Raw genomic sequence first — 12130 nt, 5'->3', positions numbered from 1 at the left:
TGTGTTCCACGTTAATGATCCATGTCAACTCTGCAGGAATGAAAATACAGGAGGCATCTGTATACACACTAGCAAGTGAAAGAGAAGGAAGACCCAGTGAATTCTTTCTATCTACTTACCATTATGGTACCTAATACTGATTAATTATGCAGAAGATTTCTGGTTTTGTGTTCATGACTGTTCCCTTCTGATGCCTCTGCACAAATGTATACCACTGCTACAGATTTTTGAGTGTCACCCAGACAAACCTTGTTAAGCATGCTTTCATGTCGGCTGATGACAAGGAAAGGGTGTTAAACCCTTTCTAATGCTGTGATAACCTATTTCTTTGCAGAAATTCTTTGGACTTTTGTCTCTGAGTGACAAATGTATAGATCAGCTAAAGCAGTGTCCATACTAGGACTGGTAGTATAGAAATTACTGAAATAGCTGTACTGCATTTTAGAATTGGAAAACCACCCATTCAAACCAACTCCAAGGAAGCTCTGGAAGCAAAAGTACTCTTTAAGCAGCATTTGTACTGGGGCTTTTGGGGACTTCTGGCACAGTTGTCATGAAGAGTTCTGCCTCTTTGTACACAGAGATATAGCCTATTAGTAACACCAAGTACAGGCACAGTTAGACCAACTGTCGTGGTTTGGCCTCAGCCAGCAACAGAGAACCACGCAGCCGCTCGCTCGACTCCCACAGCCGTGGGAAAAATCAGCAGAAAAGGGCAAAACTCGTGGGTTGAAATATTATAATTTAACAGAACAGACAAAGGGAAGGAAAAAAAGAAAAACAATAACACCGGTAAAGGAATATAAGAACGCAATTACAGTACCGCCGCGAAGCGCACCGGCCGGACCCGCACCCCCGCAGCCCGCCCCCGAGTGGCGACTGACTCCCCCTCCCCGGCTAGCTCTTTTTATAGCGGGGCATGGGTCACGTGGTATGGAATACGTGCCTCCCCTGCCGGCTCCTTGGGGAAATTAACCCCATCCTTGCCGGAACCAGGACACCAACGAACTCTGGTTTTAACAGTTTGGCAGAGAGGGAAAAGCATTCTTTCCTTCACAGGTGGCTGCATCTGTTTATGTGTGTTTCTGGATGGTGGACTTCTTGTGGTGCTCAGTCAGTAATGTCTGTCTTACCTGAAGCAGATAATTTGATACACTTTTTCATAAATATAGCTTTTAGCTACTTCAGATTTCATCAGGTCCTAACTGCTTGCAGAACTTCCTTATTCTTTTTGAGGGACTCAAAAGAATTTACAAGCAGAGGTAATTAATTACACATGTGCTAGAGCCATCGTTTCCAATTTAAATTTGATTTTGCTTTCTTTATTCACCTTTTGCCCCTGATTTCTAATCATGTTGTGGTTTAGCTAGCTGGTTTAGAAACTGTTTTGATAGACTCTTCAATTGATGCTTTTTCCAAGTAAAGTGATCTTTTTAACTGAAACACCTTTGAGATCTGTTACATTTCTCTGATGACGTTCAGCATTCTCTTTGTCTTAACTGTTTAATAAATGCTTCTGTTCAGAAGGTGGCTAGTATTTAAGTATGATATTGAGGATGTGGGTATACTACCAGCTTTGAAATGGCAATATTGTGGTCTCAATCATAGTCCCATTTCTTTTCTTGCTATATTTTGATATTTTGTTAGAGTTTCTTAAAAGCATGCCAGTGTCTCTATTCATCTGATCATGGTAGTATCAAGGTCTTTACTATGGCTGTGTATCGTTAAATTGGAATCTGTAAGTAGGTTCCTAATTTGGCAAAGCTTTATGCTTCTTTCCTTTACCTCTTTGTAGTTTCCTCAATGACTTCTTGTGAGATGTTTCAAAAGTCTTCAGGAAATCTAAGCAAATAATTTTTAATTTTATTTTTTTTTTTTACATCTTATGCTGCTGACTGTGTCTCAGAGTATTCCAGTGAAAGACAGAGTCACAGTGTCCCTTTTCAATAAGATTTGTTTCTTTGTATGTACTATGTTACTATAGGGTGTTTTATACAACAGTAACATTAATTATTTTAGTTTGGATAGCTTTTTCTGATCTTCTTATCAACTTTCAGTAATTTAAATTTTTTTTTTGGTGAAGAGTACAATTACTATAGGCTTCCACTACAGAAACTGTGTCAAGATTTAATGTGTATTTTCATAGAAACATAGTATACTTTTATGAATCTTCCTTCATGACTACCATTTGGTAAAAATGACCTACTAAAATTTAAAGCATTGTTTTATTTTAGCATCTGGACATGATTCTGAAATGGGTAGAAAGACAAGAGATGTGAAGTTTCTTTCTCTATATCCAGGGGTTGTTAAAAGTTTTAAGCTCTTTTCTTATGAATCTAGGCATTTTGCTGCATTTGTTCTTTGTTTAGCTCTGTGTTTGGTAGTACCTATGGTGGATGACACATATGAACATAACAAGGTGTCCCTTCATCTTATTAGTAAAATAATGATCATGCATGTGCCATAGAATGCTTCTTGGCTTAACAGTGCTGTCTAGAAATGACAGCACCTAGTACTCCACAGAGGTGAATCATGGCACTTTTCTATAAGGACCAAAGTGGTACTTCTCAAGGGAGTGCAGCTAGGAGTAGGAACTGCATATGTGAATCTGGGATAGTGAACCTCTTAGGTGTCATTTTTTCCTATCAGTAGTTTTGTTTCACAGTCCTGTAGAAGAGGTTCAGGTGCTCTAACATATCATGGCTGGTGGACAGAGGCAGAGCCTCTGTCATGCTTGCTGTCAAGATTATTTTACAGGAGTCAGCCTCTTAAAACTGCACATCCCTCTGTTCACATTTCGGAGTGTCGTTTCTTAGCACTGACATGTTTTATGTCACTTTTTTATTTCTTAACCTCATTTAAAAGGTTGTAATTCCTTGATGTCTTTCCCTTCAATTAGATTGCTTTTGCAGGATTTAATTAAAAAGAAACTGTTTTTCTCTTACAGGTGATCCGCACCTTAGATCCTAAACAGAACCAGGGTGCAGCTCCTGAGATTCAGGCTCTGAAAAATCAGTTGCAGGAGCGGGACAGAATGTTTCATTCATTGGAGGTAGTAAACCTCATGTTTCCTGGTAGATGCATATTTCCTCATTGTTTTTTAGGTGTAGACTAGTATTTTTATTATATGTTGGTTTAAATGTATGCCTTTTTGATGTTTGTTTTATAGAAAGAATATGAAAAAACAAAAAGTCAAAGAGAAATGGAGGAGAAATTTATTGTTAGTGCCTGGTACAATATGGTAAGAATCTCCCAAACTTTTTGTTAATAAAAAAAGGAAAGTAACTATTAATATTTGTTTTTTCTGGGTTGTTTGTAACAGTACTCATTCATTTCCATTTTTTTTTTTTATTTGAAAAGCATTTTCAACACACAGAGAAGCAAATGCTTTTTAATAATTTTAAGCTATCACTATATAAGAGTGTGTTCCTATGATAACCTTGGGGTAAATGAAAAAGAACATGTTTGTTATTTTCAAGTTTTAAAGCAAGAAGTGGCACTTTCTAGAGGGAAGGATACCTCAGATTACTATTTTGCAATACCAGCCCTTCTGTTATACTGACTTTACAGTGCTCAAATTTACTTTCTTCTTTGATTCTCCACTCTCTAGTCTTCCAGTTGTTTCTAATGAAGGGACACAAGAAAAGCAATACAATTTACTTGCTACAGTAAGTGCTCTGAGAAACAGCCCCTTTAACTTGGGTGCAAGTTTAGCCCCATTCAAAGGATGAGCACAGAGGCAAGACCCTCACTTAAATTATGCAAACTGTAAGGAAGTGATCTGTGCAGCCATACAGCTTTTGCTGGACCTGTATGCTGGGAGATTTTTCACCGTCATCAAATGTGTTCAAGCCTTCTCTTTGGCAGAGTGTGGCTGCACTGAAACTGCTCTTCAGATAGAAAGAATCCCTGACCTGTGTAACATCCATGTTTCATTCTGCTTCATCACAGGGTTCAAATTCCTTCTCTCTGTCTTCCCTTGAAAGAATTTCCTTCTTGCTGTTCTACATTCTTGTTATGTCCATGAATAGTAAGCCAAAAATGGTACTTAAGCGGAGTGTTTGAATCCTTTAAGTATTGAAGGCATTTTCAAGTGACTAGTGTCCTTGACCAATTTTGTAATGCTAGTCTCACTGACAAGCAGAAGACAAGCCAGAGCTGAGAGCTGTCATGAGCACTAAGATGAGCATTGATAGCTTTGTCTGTCTCTTTCTCTAGTTAGCCTCTGCTTTTGTACACAACTACACAACCCATCACAGATTCCCTCATTTCCTCCTTGCATTTACTCCTGCTGAAAACATACTTTCTCTCAAGATGTACTCTTGCCATGTGAGCTGGTATTTTCAGAGATGGTAATACTTCAAGCATATTCAGAAGAAAAGTAATCTTCTGGCTCAACATGCGGAAGGGGACCAAGGTGGGGAGGGGAAGCACTTTTGAAAAGACTTGTCCAGTTTCCATGTGTTTATGTGGAGAAGCATATGTTCATATCTGGGACACTGGGGGACCTCCTTCTCAAGAGTTACTCCAAACCTGGACAATGACTGGAGGTGGGGAGGGGCGGGGGGGGGGGAAACATACAGAGAATTAGGAAGCATATTTTAGCTTTATCCTTGAAAATACAATGCTTTTTGTTTGAAATTCAAAATAGCTTAGCCAGTGCTGCTGAAGAAGGAGATAATAAAACTTAAATGAGTAAAGCTGTTCAGTGTTATGTATTGGTGTTCACTGAGAAGTTTCTCTTTGTCCATAGGGAATGACTCTGCATAAAAAAGCAGCAGAAGATAGACTGGCTAGTACAGGCTCAGGACAGTCCTTCCTGGCTAGACAAAGGCAAGCCACGAGCACAAGGAGATCTTACCCTGGTCATGTCCAGCCAGCAACAGCAAGGTAGAGAAGCCTTGCCCTTAGAAAGAAAACTGCCCTGTGATCCAGGCCACTTCTGTTGCAAGTGACAACATTCAAGAAAAATCAGCCAGCATCCTTTCTCTTTCTCCCGTGTTGCTATTATTATTTTACAGTTCAGGAAAGGGTTTTATTATGGTTTCTCATTGTTCTGTAATGCCCTTTGCTTATATTTTTTGGAGTCCGTCTCTCTCTCTCTCTCTCTCTCTCTCTCTCTTTTTCTCTCTGCATTTTTTGAATGTGCCAAAGTTTTGAAAACATATAGAGGCATGCTGTATAACAGTCTTGTATGAAGCCTGGTCTCTTATGAAAAGCCTCATATGGGCTGTGTAACAATATAAATTTCCTGTCACAGTTGATACATTTGTGCCTATAAGCCTTGTTACGCTTTATAAGACAGTCTTTGTTCAGAGGGAATTAGGCTTTCTATTTCATCAGGTAACCTGTTGCTTCAAGAAAATGCTGAAAACTAATTACAGAAATTAAAAATTAGTATATAATATTACTGTGAAATATAGTTGCTACGAAAAAGCTTACCAATAGCAAAAAGAATTATTTTTATTTTTTTTAATCTCCTACATGCAAAGATTGCTCTTATTCTTAGCATTTAATAAGGAAGCAGGATGATTTTTTTCCAGGTTTTTCTTTATCTACTGGTCTTGCTCTTTTGGTGACAGAGCTGGATATTTTCAAATGGTTTGTTCCACTCTTCTTGGTAAAGTGTATGCTTAATATATATTATAAAAAGATTGAGAAATGCTCTAATATGCTACTGCATCATCCATGTAAAAAGGACATTTGCTTTAAAATTTTATAATTACAGATGAACATAATGGATCAAAGCCCTGATTAATATTGTTGATGTTACTGTATTCCAGTTGTCATCCCCTGCCAAAAGACTTGCTTGTAATATATCGATTCAGGGTATAATTGTATCAGTTGCCTTACTAATGGTACCAGTGCCTTCAGGTGAGTTTGTTGCTGACTTTGTTGGAAACTGGCTGCAATTTGTTGTACTGCCTTTTTAGTGTGTAGCTGGGTAATTGTACGTCACTCATTGTAGCACCTTCATGTTGACTAGTGGGGTGGATGGTGGCCCCTACTACTAATTTAGGTTCTGTTCCTACAACGTTCTGCTTTTTCCCTGACTAATTCTATGCTCTCCCTATCACTTTTGCCAAAGAATTGATGGACAGAGAGGGCCTGAGTATGGGTTGAAAGTTTCATATACATACATCTTGTGGTGTTCCAGTTTTAAACATTTTGCATTGAGAGACTGTTTGGTCCCTAATGCACATGCAGTCTGGTTTACAGATTTATTCTTATACTTAATTTTAATGCCCTGCCAAGTGAAAACATTTTTTTATAAATCCCTTTAGAGAAAAGACATACTAGCATTTATTTATTATCTGAAGGTTAATGCTAATTCACCATTTGGGTGAAATGAGCAAAGGATAATGAAAACAAACACACTGACATTAAAGTGTGAGGAACAGATGAAGGACACTTTTAGGTACTGTTTTATCTTCAAGTACATCGTCTGTTTTAATCTGGGCTAAGAAATGCATTCAATATGTGTCTGAAAAAATATATCAGTTCTGTTCACGCCCCTCCACACCCCACACCCCCCATGATATGAAAGCAGATGCTGAAATCTATTAACTGCATGTAGGTTTGTCTTCTATTCCTCACATTTGGAAAAACTCAATTTTTCTAAAAATTCTCTTTACATATGCAACGATGACATGTCTGGGCTATACTTGCAAGATTAGATAGTGAAGTATCTTCTGTGCAGAAGGATAACAATATAAAGGAAGTTTAGGACAATTTCTGTAGCTCATTTTGCTGTCTCTTACTGATATATGGAATACTAAAGGGACAAGAAGTCATATGTGTTGTCTAGCAAGATTTAACTTTTGTTTAACTTTTGTTTTACTATTTTGCCTCCAAAGTTTTGATGACAGGCAAATGTCCCTGATGGTTAGGAGATGCACAAATATTGATTAGGAGCTTCAATTTTAGCTTTTACTTTCCTGTCTCTCGTGGCTTCTTTCACTTTTCGGTTATTGTTTGTTTTTATCTCCTGCTTTGTGGTTTTGGTCAGTTTTTCCTTCTCCCTTAAGATAAGACACTGTAGTGTTTTCTATAGTTAGGTTCAGGAATACAAGAATATATAGCATCATTATATAGCATCAAAGAGCAAAACAAGACTAATGTTGATTCTGTCTTTTGCCGTTGCTCATAGTAATTGTTAGGCAAGATTGAACAAGCATTTTGTCTTTTGAGAATTCTCAAACTTGTAGCAATTCTGGTATTTCTCAGAATTTGTGTTGAATATAAAAAACTAAAAATATACTGTAATCTTACAGAAATATACTTTGTTGCTGTCCATTTTCCAGTGAGTCATTTGTTCTGTCTTCTAATGGTAATCATCAGGAATTTAATTCCACCTTCTTCAGTGTTTTACTTCTATTATTTGCTGCATACATCAATCCTTAATCTTCAGGTGTGGATGAATGCAGTTGCTGAACATCATTAAACCTTCCTTCTCACAAGAACAGCTTCTTTATTGAAAGAGTTCAGCTTCATTGTTTTCCTTGCTTGATATGTAGCATTGGAAGTAGTGTGGGACTAAGAAAACGAAGAGGCTTAGACTGTGACTTCAGGGAATAAGCACATGTATAGATGAGCTATCAATGAATGTGGTCTATTTGTCATATCTTCAGTAATAAAAGAATATAAGCAAAAGAATTCTGTAAACCAGAATTCTCTCAGTACATTAGATACTTCTAAGAAGCTTTTAGGAACACTTTTCCGGTGCAACAAAGAATATTTACATCAAAATTGTAGTGATAATTATTAAACTAATGCTATATTCCGTCCTCATACACTACAAATAAACCCCTACAGATTGAGGTTCAAGAGAAAAGATTCTCCAGGGCAGTGATAAAACAGCTGAAGAGTTCATGAGAGCACATTCTTGAGCGCTATTGATCTGCCCAGAATAATCTTTCTGAAAGACTTTAATTAATGCCAATAAAAGGTAACAGTTAAATGGATTAATATTTTGATTGTTCAGAGCTGAAGCTTAGTTTCTGTTTTTAAAGGATGTGTGTGCAGTCCAGTTTGTATACTTCTGTGGAGAGTTAAGTAAGAATATCTGATCAGACATAACAGAAAAGAATATTCAAGTTCTCCATTTTCTTGGTAGGAACACGTAACCGCTTGGATCATAACGTTTATTTCTCATGTGCTGTGAAAACTGAAGTAATCTAATTTAAAGATTGTGTGTTCCATCCACAGTACAAAGGAAAATAAATGACTGGAGCACACAGCTTTATATATTGTAAAATGAAGTAAATATGTAATGGCTACAAGATGCTTTTCATTATCTCTTTGGAAATAAGCAAATGGTGATTTTGTCCTTTTCTGATGTCATTTGACATAGCAGTAATGCTTCTGCAAGTTTTCTGTGGCTTTCTATTCATGTGAGGAGCACCAGCAATTTTATATTCATTGTTTATGAAAGAATTAACAGTGAATATTCCTATTACTGCTCTGTGATGATCTTAAACAGTAAGTGGTATGTGCAAGTTGTCAAGAAAATTTAAGAGGAAGTTCTTGGTGCAAGTAGCTTTTACTTTTCCTCAGTTCTCTAGTATATGAGACTATCCACTTAGCAGCTTCCTGGATGATTTTTAGTGTTTTTAATTGTCTTGATGTGTTGACATTTTCTGTAGATTTGTTAATTCGAAAATATTTTAATTTCACCGCTTGATTTTCTTCTAGTTAGTGATTTGGAGGAAGACTGTCCTGAATGTGGCTGATTTTTCTTTTTCTTTATGAAGCAAAACAGTACCTGAATTTTACTCGTTTTATAGAGATTTTTATTCCTGCCCAACATTTTGAATTTTAGCAAGGATTGATGAGGGAGGTATTTTTGCACTCAAAGTCAGCTATGCAATACTGACTTCTATGGGTTTTTGCACTTGAGTTTGAGGTAGAGTGTGGACTCTGTGTTTTGCAGTAATATTGTATTGATAAACTTCGGTATCTCCAAAACAAGTTTATCAAATTTTGCAGGCATTTTCCTCACCGGTATTGTGCAAATAAGTAGCTAAAAGACGTTGCTCCACCAGGAAATACTTTCAAGTGATGTTTTTTCCTTTAAGCCAAGTAGTCATACTTCAGTGGTGTTGTCTACAGAGTAGTTCAATAGCTGGATTATGGCTGAAATGGGATCTCAGGACAAAAAGCACTTATAAAGAAACCTTTTCAGAAGCCCTTCCTTAGAACAACTGTATTAACTGACGTGGGCAGTATGATACATTTAGCGTGCTGTTAAAATGAAGAGGTGAATCGTTACACTTTAAAGACTGGATAAGCAAGAAATTCAGTGAATGAGGTTTTGAACCTTACAGACTACACACAGCCCAGACACATGTCCCTTCCCAAACCTGAGCAGTCCAGCTCCCTTCTATATTGGCAAGAGCACTGCATTTCAACTTTGTGCCTTGCATCGGGAGAAAGAAGAGGTTTTCGATTCTTGGAGAAGCAAGGAGGAGGGTCAGCAGAACTGCTACCTTGGACTTCCGGAGAGCGGACTTTGGTGTTTTCAGGAGCCAGGTTGACAAAGTCCCTTGGGAGGCAGTACTCAAGAGCAAAGGAGTCCAAGAAGGCTGGATGTTTTTCAAGAAGGAAGTCTTAAAGACACAGGTGCAGGTCGTCCCCATGTGCCAAAGAATGAGCCATTGGGGGAAAAGCAGCCTGGCTGAACAGAGAGCTATGATTGCAACTCAGGGAAAAAAGGGGTATTTATGGCCTTTGGAGGAAAGGGCAGGCCACTCATGAGAACTACAAAGATGTAGTGAGGCTATGTAGGGAGAAAATTAGAAGGGTCAAAGCCCAACTAGAACTAAACCTGGCCACTGCTGTTAAGGACAACAAAAAAAGTTTCTATTAAATACCTTAACAATAAAAGGAGGACTAAGGATAATCTCTGTCCTTTAGTAGATAGGGGCAGAAACACAGTAGCAAAGGATGAGGAAAAGACTGAGGTACTTAATGCCTTCTTTGCCTCAGTCTTTACCAGTAAGACCGGTTGTTCCCTGAGTACCCAGACCCCTGAGCTACTACACAGGGGCAGGGAGCAGAAGAAAGCTCCCATAATCCATAGGGAACTAGTGAGTGACCTGCTTCAGCACCTAGACACACGCAAGCCTATGGGGCCAGATGGGATCCACCTGATGATACTGAGGAAGCTGGCAGAAGTGCTCATCAAGCCACTTTCCATCATTTATCAGCAGTCCTGGCTAACCAGGGAGGTCCCAGCTGACTGGAGGTTAGCACATGTGATGCCCATCCACAAGAAGAGCCGGAAGGAGGATCCGGGGAACTGCAGGCCTGTCAGTCTGACCTCAGTGCCTGGGACAGTTAAGGAACAGATCATCCTGAGTGTCATTACGCGGCACATGCAGGACAACCAGGTGATCAGGCCCAGTCCAGATGGGTTCATGAAAGGCAGGTCATGCTTGACAAACTTTATCTCCTTCTATGACAAGTCACCCGCTTAGTGGATGGGGGAAAAGCTGTGGATAGTGTTTACCTGGACTTCAGTAAAGCCTTTGACACTGTTTCCTGCAGCATTCTCCTGGAGAAACTGGCTGCTCATGGCTTGGATGGGTGTACTTGTCATTGAGTAAAAAACTGGCTGGATGGCTGGGCCCAAAGAGTGGTGGTGAATGGAGTTAAATCCAGTTGGTGGCCGGTCACAAGTGGTGTGAGGTCATGTAGAGGTGCTGGAGCATGTCCAGAGAGGGGCAACAAAGCTGATGAGGGATCTGGAGAACAAGTCTTATGAGGAGCAGCTGAGGTAACTGGGGTTGTTTAGACTGGAGAAAAGGAGGCTGAGGGGAGACCTTATCGCTCTCTACAACTACCTGAAAGGAGGTTGTAGCGAGGTGGGAATTGACCTCTTCTTGCTAGTAACAAGCAATAGGACAAGAGGAAATGGCCTCAAGTTACGCCAGGGTAGGTTTGGATTGGATATTAGGAAAAAGTTCTTCACAGAAAGGGTTGTTAAGCATTGGAACATGCTCCTGAAGGAAGTGGTGGAGTCGCCATCCCCGTGTGTAGACATGGTACATAGGGACATGGTTTCGTGGCGGTTTTGGCAGTGTTAGGTTGATGGTTGGACTTGATGATCTTAAAGGTCCTTTCCAACCTAGAGGATTCTGTTGTCTTCTGAAGTGTTGCTGCCTCAACAGGTAGCTTCAAAATATTAATTTTGAAGGAGTTCTCCAAGAGAAAGAAATTAACAGAGTTTTTTTTTATTTAGAACAAGATTATGATTTCTAGTCAGGAAAGATTAATTTCTTACATCCTTGTAAGATTAATTTCTTACATCCTTGAAAGAGAATATACTGTCCTGAGTTTACAAGGCCTCTCAAAAGTACTGTTCTCTCAAAGAGAAACATACAATGTCATTTCTGTTTATGTGCAACAGGACATTTGAAGTGCTACTAAATAAGTCTGAACTAAGTAATAGCCAGGTGAAATTAAAGGAGTAGATTATATTCGTTTATGCACAATAGAATGGATACATGCTTATGTAGCTTGAACTTCTAATTTTTATAGACTAACTAGAGTAATCTTCATATTATTAATCCTGAACTCTGTAACTTTATGCACCCACGTAGTGCCAAGCAAGCTTAGCAGACAATGATTACTCAACTTACACTCTCGAGGTCTGCTTTGAATGTGTTGAATGTGTTAATTTTTTAAAATTTTTATTCCATTTATGTCTATATGTTTCTACTTGTTTTTCAACTACGCTTATTATTCTGGGTTGGTGAATGAGAAGGAAAAAAAGAGGAATATGCAAGGTGTGGGACTAGTAGCAGAAATGCAGAATTTTGTAATAAGTCCTTGAATTTAGTTATAATTATTCTTCCTTATGTATTTAACCTGGATTTTTCTGTCACGGGAACTGTTCTTAGAATCATTTTTGACCAGTGCAATACTATGGAGAAGGAAGTGAGGAGAGAAACAGTTTGCATGCTTTGGTTTCAGCCTGGTGAAGCTGTTTTGCTCTGTAACATCACAGTGAGTGCATGTGAAAATGAGAACAAGCAGTTAGTTCTATGCCATGCTGTGTTAGGGGTATTTGTGTTACTTGGGGAAGCTGAAAGCACCATAGCTGTATTAGTAAAGCAATCTATCTATC

At 38.7% G+C, this 12130-nt stretch overlaps 1 protein-coding gene across 1 annotated transcript in view; it reads left to right on the top strand.

The window, feature by feature from the left end:
• The window catches only part of HOOK3 (hook microtubule tethering protein 3), an 81379-nt gene extending 76019 nt beyond the window's left edge, over window positions 1-5360 (top strand). The window contains exons 20-22 of the mRNA XM_082497968.1: window positions 2948-3052; window positions 3170-3241; window positions 4754-5360. Of these exons, the coding sequence (XP_082354094.1) occupies window positions 2948-3052; window positions 3170-3241; window positions 4754-4894 (318 nt within the window). The 3' untranslated portion in view covers window positions 4895-5360. The remainder of the gene's footprint in view (window positions 1-2947; window positions 3053-3169; window positions 3242-4753) is intronic.
• The last annotated feature ends 6770 nt before the right edge of the window (window positions 5361-12130 follow it).

Source organism: Vanellus vanellus (genome assembly GCF_965231255.1).
Source record: "Vanellus vanellus genome assembly, chromosome: Z".
NCBI classification, from domain to species: Eukaryota; Metazoa; Chordata; class Aves; order Charadriiformes; family Charadriidae; genus Vanellus; species Vanellus vanellus.
The sequence above is the reverse complement of the archived record's forward strand: the minus strand, read 5'-3'. Positions and strand labels throughout refer to the sequence as shown.